This window comes from Ailuropoda melanoleuca, chromosome 1 (assembly GCF_002007445.2).
Source record: "Ailuropoda melanoleuca isolate Jingjing chromosome 1, ASM200744v2, whole genome shotgun sequence".
Classification (NCBI taxonomy): Eukaryota; Metazoa; Chordata; class Mammalia; order Carnivora; family Ursidae; genus Ailuropoda; species Ailuropoda melanoleuca.
In genome coordinates, this window is record NC_048218.1 from 145,265,177 (window position 1) to 145,279,945 (window position 14,769).

The window sequence follows — 14,769 nt, forward strand, 5'->3', positions numbered from 1 at the left end:
ACATATCAATATTTACAAATTGAACTTCTAGTTCACAAATGGACTGTAAAGTCCTTGAGTGTAGAAATCCTTGAGATTCATTATGGTATTCCTAGTGCCTGACAGTATGTGGTGCTTAAGAAATCTTTGTTGATTGCTTGTAGTGTAAGTAAGTGAATTGCCTCAATGCCTGAAGAATGATTAAGTGTCATTCAGGAGACAGTGAGAGCTGGTCTAATAGACCAAACCTCGTGATGGCTCGGCAAGTAGGTAAGGGCTTCTGGTCATATTGTCTGAAGAAATCCAGAGGCTTGCAGCTGGTCAGTAGGCTCAGTGCTGATGAGGCCAGTGATGGTGTCCCCTTACCTGATAGATTAGTTATGGGTTACTCATTCATAGCCTTAGACATCACTCTGACTTGTTGCTCTCCTGGGTACATTTCTTACAGAAGGGCTGTTTCCTCAGAGCAAAGGCTCTGGAGTATACACTGCCTTGAATCAAATCCTAGCTCTGTCTCTTGACAGGGGCAACTCACTGGACTTCTTTGTGGCTCAGTTTCTTTCTTTTTTTANCCTTGAATCAAATCCTAGCTCTGTCTCTTGACAGGGGCAACTCACTGGACTTCTTTGTGGCTCAGTTTCTTTTTTTTTTTTTATTTTTTTTATTTTAATATTTTTTATTATATTATGTTAGTCACCATAGAGTACATCCCTGGTTTTTGATGTAAAGTTCGATGATTCATTAGTTGCATATAACACCCAGTGCACCATGCAATACGTGCCCTCCTTACTACCCATCACCAGCCTATCCCATTCCCCCACCCCCCTCCCCTCTGAAGCCCTCAGTTTGTTTCTCAGAGTCCATAGTCTCTCATGCTTCATTCCCCCTTCTGATTACCCCCCCTTTCTTTTATCCCTTTCTTCTTCTACCGATCTTCCTAGTTCTTATGTTCCATAGATGTGTGGCTCAGTTTCTTATCTGTAGAATAGGCAATATAATAACATCACCAACGTTGTGAGGGTAAAAGTGTCCATTTATGCATGGGAGCTAATAATATAATGGTTGTTGTGAGGGAGAAAATGAATTAATTAATGTAAAATCCTTAGAAAGATACCTGCCACCTAATAAGTTCTACAGATTTTTTTTTTTGCCTACATAATATTCAATTTAGAAAGGGTTCAGAGAGAGAAGAAAAAAGTACAGTGAATATGAAAAAAAATTTTTGGCCAGTGAAAAATATAGTTTAAAAAGTCAGGTTAATGATGAAGGTATGTGCTATGGTGAGCACTGTGAATTGTGTAAGACTGATGAATCACAGACCTGTACCCCTGAAACAAGTAATACATTATATGTTAATTAAAAAATAAAATAAAATAAAAAATCAAGTCAAGGTTATAACCTATAGATTCTTTGGTTAAGAAATCATTTCTTCACGAGAGACTATGGACTCTGCGAAACAAACTGAGGGCTTCAGAGGGGAGTGGGGTGGGGGATTGGGATAGGCGGGTGATGGGTATTACGGAGGGCACATATTGCATGGAGCACTGGGTGTTATACACAAACAATGAAGCATGGAACACTACATCAAAAACTAAGGATGTACTGTATGGTGACTAACATAATAAAAAATTTAAAAAAAAAAAGAAATCATTTCTTCAGGTTCAGTGGCAAGTTTTCTCCCTAAAATACTTGCCCTCAAATTAGTGCACGGTAAGTGAAATCCTACCTGGGACTATCTGGATTGTGTAAAAATAAGAATCACATCTGACTCTATACAGAAGGCAGGATGTATTTTTTAGTTACAAAGAACTATTGTCAAACATTCTAAGGAAAAAAAAAAGCAGGAAAACATTCTCTACTTTCCAGCAAGCCAGAGAACTGTTTTCAAAGACTTTTAAAAAAACTGTTTAGTGCTTGTTTTTATTATCGTTTGGAGGTCTGCTTTCACAAGATGAAATACAATATTTAGAAGGGGAAAGAGGCTGCCTTGGGAACATCTGAAGCCTGATTGTTACTTTAATGGCTTAAGTCTTTTTTTATCCATTCGACAAACAATTACTGAGAGTGTACTTTGGGCAAAGTGCAGCGTTAAGCCATCTATATGTTTATTGATAATGTGTAGCCAGCCGGCTTCTCCTCCGTATTCAGGGAGAGGCAGCCTTGTGCAGTGCTCGCAAAGGGACCTTAAAGAGTTAATAGACCTCATTAGGTAACACATGGCACCACCATCCACCCAGTTTTTGGTTGGACAGCATTACTAAAGAGGTCAAGGTCTTTGTTTGATCCCTGCCTGAAGAGGTTTCAGTCTTGCTCAGCAGTTTTGGGTCACAAACCATACTTTGACCTAACAATCTAACCCCGGGGTCATAATCAGGCAATAGGGTGTATTAAAGCAAACATGTTACTATCCTTGATATTGTGTGTTCACACTATATGACTTTGTATCGGAAAGACAGTACTTTATTTTTATGGCTATCAACTCATTTGTAAAGAAATAGGTAGAGAGAATTGCCTAAGAACATGGTATAAGGCTTTTATTTTTGTTTTCATTTTTTAATTTTATTTACAGTTCACAAATTTATAATTTCAAACAAATGTTTTTATCCTTAAAAATGAGTTTAAAAGAAAAAGACTTGTGTTAAGGCAACTCTACCAGCTATCAAAGTTTATTTTTGGGCTAGCAACACATTAAGGGCATAGTTTTAATGGAGTTGATTTAAAAAAAAAACCTCAAGACTTTTTGTTATTTGTCTTAGATATTAAAACATCGTTTTACATTTATGGAAAACAGTATGCTAATAAATAATTCCTAGCTATATTGCATTATTTGACAACCAGTCCTAAGTTATTTTCATTACATTAAATGGTAGCAGTAAACACGAAAATGATGTCTCATAATGCATTGATAAACTTTATCATTTTCTTGCTGAATTTATCACTAAGACAGCTCACATCATTTTCACATCATTTAGTAGATTCAACATGTTTTCAAGGCTACTGACATTTCTGTTGGTTTTGAGTGGCTTTTAATGTTTATTTGCACTTGGGTAGGAACTGAAAAATCTCATTAAAAGACAGTTGCCCATTTCCGTTAAGGGGCCATAAAATATGGATGGTAATATTTTTTCACCTGAGTCCAAGGTGAACAAGAAGAAAGAATATTCATAGATCTGAAACACCAACCCTTTTGCTCAAGAAATTTCCTTAGTAGTAGTAACTTTTACCTGTTATTTCATTTCTTTTGAAATATGTGATAATTTCCAGTGGGCAAAGACCACCAACAGAGAATGACATTAAACAAAGATCAGTTGCAATTTTACTTGCTTGGAGAAGTATTCCAGACTTTCTACAGTGTTGTAAAACTTCTTGAATACCATTTAAAGCTTTTGTATAAGATTTGATGTACATTTTTTTTTTTTAACACGAGTTCCAATCTCTCCTTAAATGCAGAGAGGCTGTTCTATAGGCAGAAATCAATTTGTGTGTTTATTCATCTGTTTGTCCAGGGAATGTTTATGGACTGCCTAAGTAACTGTGGTGTAAGATAAGAAGTGAAGAATCAAAAAGAGAGATAAGATATACGGACAAAGCATTAATGAAAATAAAAACCCTACTGCTCTCAGTGTTCATGGCAGGGGGCTTATGGATTTCTTACCTAAGCTCCTGTGAAATTATGAAATTCTTTCAGCAGGCCAGATCAAAGGGATCTGCAGAGCTCATGTACATTTGCAATGTTGGTACACAGCTAAGGGTAAGTGCACTACTTGGAAGTATAGCTGAGAATGAAGAAATTATCAAGGTCAATGCCCAAGCTCAGAGATCTCTCTGCACATGTCATTGTAGTTAAAATCAAATGCTTTTGCCATTTCTAGCCAAATTTGAAATTTGGGAGAAATGGTATAAAGATGATTTGATGAAAATTCAGCCAACTTTAACTTGAAAATTAGTATCTTTTGACTTGAGTCAAAAAAGTCTGTGTGCATATATAGAGAATTATGGGACTTAAAGTCTTGCAGTTTTTATGGAAATGTGGATGAAGGTTCTGAGCCTGTGTAGTGCACGAACTCTCTCCCTTCCAAGCAGCTTAATCCAAGGACACCGTACGGCTAAATCCCATGTGCATGTGCATGTGTTTGTGTGCGTGTGTGTGTGTGCATGTGCGTTTTTTAGACACATGGTGCCGTACTTCTCTGACAGAGGGAACTAGGGTCGTCAAGTAGTGTCGTTGATAAAGGGCTTTACTGTATGTTCTTTAGGTCTAATGCCTTAGGTTGATGGCATTTCTGACCCAAATATGCTTATTCTGATAAGATATTAGAATTTAGTTATGACAAATCCATTCCACTAATTCTCTTTTCTCTTTCTTTCCTTCCTTTCTCTCTTTTCTTTCTTTCCTCTCTCCCCCCTCACACCTTTTCTTTTTTGTTTAAAAAAATCTTGCCAATAAGGGTATTTTGAAGGTGGGCAAAGATGTTATCTGAAGATAAAGTAGGATTAAATTAGTTAAGAAAGACAGTGTGAAGATTAATTTAGTAATTTCTATCTTATTTATACTTTATTATTATTCAGATATTTAATCCAGAAGTTGTTTGGGAACCTAAGTTATCTAGGTAATTACTTTGGTACTCTACTGTATTTATTACATAAATACAGTCACCAAGTGAAACTAAGTTTACCAAAAAAAATGTAGAGAATGTATACATCACAAAAATGATTATTGAACATATTAAATATATTCATGTAGATAAGCACACTATGTATATGTGCTACTGGGGCATACACGAGAAAGCAAAGGACAATCAGAAATTTCTGGACTGCTATAAAGTGCTTATCTTTTGTTTAAAAATCAGAATTTTAAGTTGCTTTCCATACTTTTGAAAGGCTGTACCCAATATACAGATGAATTAGATTTGAATGTAAAGTGAAGAAAATATTTACCTCAAATTTTTCTTAGTACTTTGCCATCTATTTGAGAAATGAATTTCAAAAAACCACGTTTACTATTATAATAAAAATATTTATTATAAAAATGATTACATCTCTCTGTACATAGAGACAAGAATACAATTTATACATCAATAAATTAAGTGGGCCTGAACATTCAGTATCCACCTGCTAGAATCCTAAAGCTGTTCCACAGATATCACAAATATCAACGTAGACTATTTCTATTTTATAGAACTCTATTTACACAGCTTATGTTATTGTGATATTAACGTTTCATCTCTAGTATTTTAAAGATAGTTCACAGTGTTGGGGTTAATTACTTATCAACTGCTTTAAATCTTTGGTAAATACAAGTATTTACATGCAAACTGTTTAAATTCAGTAGAAACTGAAAAGTCAAATAACCTATTGCAAACAGTTTTGTGTAATCGATAAATGCATGAGCCGGAGTCGCACCATCAAGAAAAGTCGCTCTCTGGGACTTCTATGATAAAGTCTGACATCCACAACAAATCATTTGAGGCGTCTATGGCCACTACCAGAAGCACCACAATTCTAGGCCACAACAAAACTAAACACAAATGTTAAATTCAACATATACAAACAGTACTGATTCTTTTACAATGCAGAAAATTCTAGTTTTTTTCTATATCCCGGTTTACACATCAATTTGACACAGATGAGTTTATTATCTCATAAAAGCCTATTATCTCACAAAAGCGAGAGAACCATTTAAATAAGCCATTCTCTTTTGAAAGACATCAATTCATACTCTTGCCAGTAATTTATCTATGAAAATATAGATCATTTCTTGAAATAATTTGTAGGGCGAAAAGCAAGATGCCTGCCCTCTGTTTCCTTCCTTCCTTCCTTCCTTCCTTCCTTCCTTCCTTCCTTCCTTTTCCTTCCTTCCTTCCTTTTTCTTCCTTCCTTCCTTTCCTTGCACCCTTCCACCCTTCCTTCCATTTTTTCCTTCCTTCTGTGAGGGTTATGTGCAAGACTGGCCTGTCAACATGCCGATTATACTTGAAGTCCCCAAAAGTTCCATATGCAGTACAACTTTCATTTATGAGCCCTCAGTCTCAATGATTCAAATGAAAGCCTCCTGGCATGAAAACCTCTTACTCCCAGGCTATTTGTTAAAAATGTCCCAAGACATATTTAAATTCTAATGTTCTCGAGCCATTTGATAATTAGGAATTGTTTTTACAGACATATTAATGCAAGAATGTAGAGAATATAATTACATATATCAAAAATATATCTTTTTAAGCCTAGAAAGGGGATGCCATCATTGGATTACCACCCTTGCAGGGGAGAGAATAGCCCCTCCTACTGAGTTAGGTTCTGAATGCATGATTTCTTTCCTGAACATTGGTTTTTCCAATCTACCATTTCATTTATAAACAAAGCAAAGCAAGAGATAGTTTCGTTATCACTTTGGTAATTCTTCTCCCTCTCCAACCGCCAACATCCTGAATTCAGTGCATATTTTAAAACTCACCCAGGACTAGGCAGGCACCTGGCAATAAGTGTTCACTTATTACATGAAGTGTCAGCAGGAGAGCAGCATAATGAAGATGCGGTATTTATCAGAAGAGGCTTTCTTCTGAGTTTCTATACTGGCCCAGTGCCTTGGCTGCAACTTGGAATAAAACATTTTGACTCATTCCTCTTCATTCAAATAACATACAAAGTAAACGTTACATAGTCACCAGCTTTTCCTCCCTAAAGCACATAGAAATATAGGAAATGCACCTTTACATACATTTCTAATGACATAGCGTAAACTAAGCCCCAACCCTTTGATGGAAGGGAAATATTGGCATATTGACACTTGATATGCAATAAATACCAATATCTTATGCCATCAACTGCAGGCCTAAAATATCAGTCCACTGCAAGTGCTAGCTTACATCTTCACTTCGCTTGCATTCCTATCCTTGTTGCTACAGACATGGCAAACGGGTTTTTCATACTTCAGGATTTGACATAAGCTCGTACATTATACTAGGTTTAAAGAGTAATGCCTGCGTTCCACTTTCCTGGGTCAGAGAAGAGGGCTTCGTTCCTCTTTGCACCACTGTTCTGATCAAGGAGTTTTTGTTGCTTTTGTTTGTTTTTGAGGAAACAAGAGTTCGCACGCAAACATTCAGGAAGCAGCACTGGCGTGGACCCACTTTGATCCCTTAAAGTGTTCTGAGTGTCCCTCTTCACAGAGCCACTTTCTCCTTTGCCAAGTTCTTTGGTTCCTTGCTTGGGATACACCAGTCGTCAGCCTCGATGCTCATCTGATAATGTTTGAAGGCTGATTTGTTAAAGACTGGAAGTTTTTCTACAGACTCTGAAGATAAAGCCTGAAAGAAGAGGGGGGAGAAAAATCAACTCAAAGAAATTATTCATGGCATTATTTGTACATGAAGTGATTATTCAAAATAAATCTAGAGGTAAGGATTCAAACATTCAACTACATTCCTGTAATTTATTCAGTTAATAAGCACACCATAGCCCATAATATGCTAGGAAGTGTATAAAAGAAAAGTAAAAAACAAATATTTATTTCTACCCTGTAGAGGCTAAAATAGTATATATCCAGTTATAAATTGGGGAACAGAATTCGTCTTCAATATTTACATATGTCCCTTGTTCGGATGTTGCTGATGTGATAGAACTGAATAGCAAAGCTATTCTTTACAAAAACCTTTGTATCACTGATAAAGAGTCCTAATCTGATACTATTAATTTATTAAAATCTGATACTATCAATCTATCATCTCTTAATCTTTCCCAGTACTTTGAAGACATTTGCTCATTTAAGAAATGAATACATTAACTATTTCAGATAGTCAAAGGCTTCTCAGCAAATAATTCCCTTGCACAAAATGGGAGTCGACAAGCTTAATGTTTTAGTTACTAAAATCTGTAAATACATTTTCAATTCAAACAGCTGGAAAACAATTAACGAATCAGAGCAGTGACCTTACCAAATAAATTGAGACTTTATCAGAAATAGAAAAAAACATGTACCAAGTTTTAAAGTTTAATCAGGAAATGCCAGACATCCCACTGACAGCTTGTGAGCAGTTAGCTTTTCCTTCCCTGGATTTCTAATAAGGTCAGCTTAAGGTCTTGCATATCTTGGTATCAGTTGTTTTCTAGGCTGGAACATTATTACCATATATTTCCCACGAGTTTAAGTAAAACAAAGGTACAGCTATTCTCACAGATGCCAAAAGGTGTTGGTTTAAAAAATTCACATGGGGATCTCCTCACTTGGAAACTAATATGCTTCTTGAGAAACAATTTTGCTTCACTTGAAGCAGGGAGCCTGGTCCCACTTCTAATTGGTAAGTTATCATATTAAATATTAAATAGTACGTCTACACATACCAAACAGAAAAAATAAATGACTTGTGGTCATTATTTGCATTAACTCAGTTTGGGGAATTCACTGTGGACCATGGAAGTTGGGGCCATAAAAGAAGCATGGCTTTCAGAAATATTGCTTCGGAGTGCCTGGGTGGCTCAGTCGGTTGGGCATCCGACTCTTGATTTCACCTCAGGTCATGATCTCAGGTTCATGATGAGATCGAGCCCCAAGTCGGGCCCCACACTCAGTGGGGAGTCCATCTGAGATTCTTTCTCTCCCTCTTCTTCTGCCCCTTCCCCTGCTCGAACTCTCTTTCTCAAATAAACAAATAAATAAAATCTTAAAAAAAATAGAAACATGATTGTTTCTACTGAATTGAAGGGATACCTTTAAATAGATGATGGCATCTGTTCCATATCCTGACATAGAGTAGAGATTCAGATCTCCTTGAAAGTACTTGGCATAGAGACGAGAAATTGGCAAGCCGTAACCAAAACCGGCCTAGAGGAAAAAAGATCAGTTATTGGCAAAGAAGTGGACATGCTCACTGAAACACAAAACGTAGGAAGGAGTTATTATCCTCCCTGCTACTGATGTTCTAGAACTCAGATAAGTATTTTCTGCTTCCAATCAGAGACCTTTTGTAAATCGTTTCACCGTCTTCAGCTTGCCTTCTCATGCTTTCTCACAACCCTCACGCCCAATTTAACTAAATTGACTAACTTGCCTATATACTTCCTTCTAATCCTTGCTTTACATTGAGAACTAGGTGGCTGGGATGAACTTAGCTATTTAATTGGTCTTACCAAAGGAGCATTCCGAGAATTATCCATCACGGGCGTTGGTGCAGTGGAGTAAGTGTAACTAAAGAGGCGCTCAATGATCCTCAGGGGAACGCCACCTCCTCTGTCTGAAATCTTAAACAGACCAAAGCTATGCATTAAAAACAAGGTGCATTGGTCGATCTACAAATTTTTTCTTTTATTTAAAAGTCACCTGGTGTACATGACTTTGATCTGCTGCTCAAAGCAGAGAGCTTTATTATTATTTATTTATTATTATTTATTATTTATTATTATTGACACTTTATCTCAAGAGAGACTCAAAAGAACAACAGAGAATGGTTACCTTAATTGTAAGATCTTCTTTTCCCAAGACAACAATCACTTCAATTGGTGTAAGGGAAGGCCAATTTTCCTGGTGTTCGACTGTTGCCCTCATTGCATTCTAAAGAAATCAAAACCATAAGGAATTCAATGGCAGAAGAATGAGAAACAATAAATAACTGTTTTTTATGTTTAAAATAAAAGCAGCACAGAGGGTAATTCAAAGTTCCTATTTTTTTTTAAGTTAGTAGTAAAAGAGCTCTGTAAATAGCCATTTATGAATGTGTCATGCAGGATGTATAATGAAAAATATTCATTTACCATGTAATATAGCTCCTGGGAGTAATGTCTAATGGAAAAACAATCTGGTAGCTGTCAAGTTCTTATTTGTAAGCTTAATTTAAATGTAGAAATTGGTTTTTATAGTCCATTTCCTGGCTTTCTCTTTTCTGTCTTTCCATTACATTTTACATCCAACCACCAAAGACTATTACATAACAAATGAACAGTGAATCATTGAACCAATTTATTGGCTTTTATAAAACTTGCTGGGAAAGGTTGTTACTATTTAAAAGGATAGTAAATAATTCTAAATTAAATTTCAATTTGCATTTGATTATCATCTTAACTTTTACCAATGATGGCAAAATAACTAGGAGTTGGATCGTTCAATTTAAAAGTAAATGAAATCAATGAAAAAAGTATCTTTTGTCCTTTAACAGAGAAGAAACTCAAACAAGTTTGCAGACAACTGGATGAGTCTCATACAGATAAAGTTTTGGTTTATGTCACCCGTTTTCCTCTCTAACCTCCCTGTGGTACATTATCTGCTTTCTGGATTCTATATAATAGTAAGTTCTAATCATTAGCTGAAGTAAAAGAAAATAGATCAGATGTCTGAAGTACAATCGATACCTCATTGCACTAACATTAGAATAAGGTAGGAAATAGTAAGTTCTGATAAAAGCTATATCAGAATTAGAGGCAAATTTCATTTTTTTAAGTCTTCCTCCTCCAGGAGACTCCTGGAAAGGGTTACAAAGCTTCAGGTGTTTTTTCTATTTTTTTTTTTTTTTTTTTTTTTTTTTTTTGGTGTAAGTACAGTTGGTAGAACCCAGGACAGGATTTGATTCTAGGTACCTGGCTACCTCAGACCAGTAACACTCACATCCTAGTTAAGCTTGTTAGAAATGCAAATTCTCAGACGTACAGAATCAAATCTCTGGGCCAGAGCCTAAGAATCTGTCTTTTAAGAAGCCCTCCAGGTGATTTCAATGCATACTGAAGTTTGAGAAACACTGTCCTACAGTCTTGCTGTAGAAAGTGTGGAGTGTAGACCAGCAGCATCACCCGTTGGCTTATTACAAATTCTAAACCCCAGGCCCCACCCTAGTCCCACTGAATCAGAATGTTAACAATACCCCAGATGATTCATATGCACATTAAAGTTGATCACGGAGGGAACTGACTCCCTTCTGAGTGCGTTCTAGGCTCAGGTTGGAGCCCTGCCACCTGCAACAACTCTGGACCTGAATGTCTGGATTTGGAGCTGGACCATCCTGTGGGGGTGGAGGTAACAAGGCCCCATTCACCGAAGCATTCACCCCCTGACCTTCTTTAACATACGCATGAATGACTAGTGCTTTGTTGGACGCTGAAAAAATAAGAAGAGCAGGGAGCACTAAGACATCGTGAATCGTATTGCGCATTCTCCAATATGTGCGGATGCTCTAATGAACCGCATGTGCCCTTTCCAGCACTAACTGTAGCTTCTTTCTGTTAGGAGCCCTGAAGAATGTTTGGGAGAAGATAGTGAGGCTCCCACTTAGTGGGAAATGATAAAGGAAATAAAAATGTAACCTGTGAATTAAAAACAAAGCAAAATTGCAAGTATTGTGAAGTGTCATACCTTGAATAGTTCAAAGAGCATATGATGAAGGTGAGAAGGTACATACACAATGTGAATTGGTTGGCCTGGAGATTTTCCTAGAAAAAAATTAAACTCATTTAGAACTGGTAAACAAGTATTTCATTAAAACAAAACAAAATAGACTCCCTATTCCCAAAATTAGAATACTCTCCATCTTCCTTTACTCTGAAATTCTACCCTAGGATCTTCCCTCTTTAACAGTAAACACAACTGGCTTATTTTCAAAATGCTATTACAGTTGCTGCCTTGTGCTCTGTGATTAATTTTTGCATTTCTCTACAAATGTATAAGATCAGATGAAGTGCATGACAAGGGTGCTATAAATTAGATTATGCGGATTATTTGTTTCTGCTTTCAAAAATTTCATACTGGGCTACTTCAGAGTTAAAATCATATACATTTTAAGGAAGAAGAAAAAAATTCATGTGTCCGTAGTATAATACTGAAATTAATATTAGCTATAATTTTCATATTTTATGGGAAAATAACACATTTGATGATTCTTTTGATTATTCTCACCCAAACACTAAATCTTACAGGCTAAATATGCTTACATTTCACCGAGAGGCAAAAGAAAACAGAGAAACAAAAACCTCATAATACTGTTTGAGAAGAAAAATAAAAGTATTATTCTTTGGTGTCCCAGGCCTTGGCAAAGTTTGAATCAGAAAACAGAAGGTCTGGCACAATTCCCTCTTTATTTTATCAAACAGTTCAAGCAGTTTATCTACACGTATTATGCAACACTGCTTAGAGATATTTTTCAATCTTTATTTGTATTCCTATTTTTAATTTAGCAATCAATTATGTGTACATATCCCCAGTCCATGAGTTAGGGTACTTTTAATTTGAGCAACTTAATTTTAACTGTCCTGCTCTGAGAGGCACTATGGGATAAGATAAGAACAGTGTCTTGGGGCGCCTGGGTGGCACAGTGGTTAAGCATCTGCCTTCGGCTCAGGGCGTGATCCCGGTGTTAGGGGATCGAGCCCCACATCAGGCTCCACCGCTATGAGCCTGCTTTTTCCTCTCCCACTCCCCCTGCTTGTGTTCCCTCTCTCGCTGGCTGTCTCTATCTCTGTCGTAAATAAATTAAAAAAAAAAAAAAGAACAGTGTCTTGCACTCATCATATTATCACTTGAACGTGGGGTACCCTAGAGGTGAAGCCACTGAAGTATGCTCTGTTTCCAAAACTGTGGTGTTTACTTACAGTGCAATTAAACATTTTTTTTTGTAATTTAAAGACATTTTTAAAAGAACATTTAACATGAGACCTACCTTCTTAAATTTCTAAGTGTACAATATAGTATTCTTAGCTGTAGGCATCATGTTGTACAGTGGATTTCTAGAACTTACTCATCTTGCATAATTGAAATTTTATACCCATTAAACAGCAACTCCCTATTTACCCCAACCCCCAGCAACCACCATTCTACTTTCTGCCTCTCTGAATTTAACATTTTACATACTTCTGATAAGCGGAATCCCACAGTATTTGTCCCATGACTGGCTTATTTCTTACAATACAATTTAAAGTGTTTTTGTTTCCAGGTCTTATGAGTAACTTCTCCAGGAGGATGTTCCTACTACCAAGTGGTTCCTCCTACTTCTGGCCTCCCTGACCCCCATATTCTGCAAGATTGCTACTCTAAATCCTAATGTATTTATTCAAACCATTCCTCTTTATGAATCATCATTAGCAACTGAATACGCTCAACTGGAACTTTCCAATTGAGATGAAGAGAACTTCGGCTTCAAAAAAGAACCGTACAAATTCTAGACAAGTTCAGAAGGGAGAAAAGGCACACAGAAGTTGCTTTGTGTTTACAAGAAGTAATCATACTGGGAGAACAGTGAATTTCCCATAGATTAAAATATGTTTTATTTGTAGCTTACCATTCACTTGTGTGAGCTTTAATTCTGGAGATGTTAAATAATACTGGTCACAAAGCATCTTTGAACACTCAAAGGCATCTGGAATAGAAGGTTTTTTTCTTAATGATGAAATGAATTTATGCCAAGTGAAATTTTCACATGATCTTCAGTGTGTGTACTAACCTTAATCTAGAATATTCATTAGAGTACAGGATTATATATATGTGTGTATATATATATATATATGAAAAAATACCTCTTTAATATTTTATTGAATAAAAAATTAAGACAGTGTTGAAGTTTTAGCTGTGCCAATAGGAATATGCACACTTCAGAGATTGAATACAATATATAAGAATATGGCACATTACCCATTAATGTCTGGATTTTTATGTTATTAATGAATGTTTAAACCCCAACTCTCAAAAGTGAAGGAACTTCATGACAGTATTTATAAAACTATAAACGGAACACTCCGAATATAAATTTATTCACAAAGTCACCTCATCTATAGGTATGTCAAGCACACAGTGTACATTTTCAGTAAGGGAAATGCAAAAATCTAGAAATTACCTTGGACCACGGCTGCCACATCACAGTTTGGATCAATGCTTCCAATGTGAGTTGGGTTTCCTGTCTGTGAGTCACTAAATATAAGAACTGTTAAAAAATAAAAACGAAGGATGTTGTTATAAAAAGCAGGATAATCGTAATTAAAACTACCACTGAAAAAGAATGTGAGCCCCCTGAATAATGAAACCTCTGGTTGGGGTATGGCTTATGTTCTACACCCTTCTCAGTGTGTCATGACCATGATGAGCTAACTTACTATGCTGGTTCATCAGCATCCGCGTAGAAATACGGTTCATGTAAAATCGATCCAAGAAATACTGGAGATTTTGATTGGTGACTGGGTCAACTGTGCAGCCATCTTTATATTCGATGATTCCTTGTGCCATGGTTGGAACTACATTGTGGTGTCTATTTCGAACTTTGATGAGCGTATCTACAAAACTAAGCCAAAACACATTTATAGTTACTGAAAGTTCCAGTAAGTTTCATTCACTTATATCCCTTAGACTACTTCAAAGAGGGCTAAAGCCATTTTTAAGTACCCATCTAAGGAAATCAAATGATAAAATGTTTGGATGAAGCTTTATGAAGGTTCTCACTAGAGATTCCTCAACTACAATAGAGGAGACAGTATCACAAAAAGATTTATTTTGTTTCTAGCTTTACGTAAAAATACCAGCTTTCTAACGGGTGAATTCATTCTAAGAATTCATTAAGCCTCCTTTTTAAAAAATAATAATTAAAAAGAATTAATATTAAAGAGAATTCTAGAGTGCCATTGTGGAAAAAACCCTCAAGATTTCTTCTCGGATTTATAAAAAGTTTCTTCTTTCCTATTCTTATAGCCAGAAACTATCGGTTACTCTGAAAGAAAATGTTCAATCTCCAGTGACAATGACATATAGTAATATTATGTTATAGTAAATCCACCTATGAAGCTAATCATCAGACTAAATTTATAGTAAAAATAGATTTCCTTAATAATAAG

At 36.1% G+C, this 14,769-nt stretch overlaps 1 protein-coding gene across 2 annotated transcripts in view; it reads right to left on the reverse strand.

Moving 5' to 3' along the window:
* Window positions 1-5,857: 5,857 nt before the first annotated feature.
* The window catches only part of PDK4 (pyruvate dehydrogenase kinase 4), a 22,408-nt gene continuing 13,496 nt past the window's right edge, over window positions 5,858-14,769 (reverse strand). Inside the window, exons 7-14 of one of the 2 annotated variants that reach the window (XM_034667952.1) lie at window positions 14,038-14,222; window positions 13,782-13,868; window positions 13,230-13,307; window positions 11,312-11,388; window positions 9,425-9,523; window positions 9,103-9,213; window positions 8,684-8,797; window positions 5,858-7,283 (exon numbers count right to left, since the gene is read on the reverse strand). In XM_034667952.1, the coding sequence (XP_034523843.1) occupies window positions 7,140-7,283; window positions 8,684-8,797; window positions 9,103-9,213; window positions 9,425-9,523; window positions 11,312-11,388; window positions 13,230-13,307; window positions 13,782-13,868; window positions 14,038-14,222 (895 nt within the window). In that variant the 3' untranslated portion in view covers window positions 5,858-7,139. The remainder of the gene's footprint in view (window positions 7,284-8,683; window positions 8,798-9,102; window positions 9,214-9,424; window positions 9,524-11,311; window positions 11,389-13,229; window positions 13,308-13,781; window positions 13,869-14,037; window positions 14,223-14,769) is intronic. The other variant, XM_002918928.4, reaches the window with a different exon arrangement.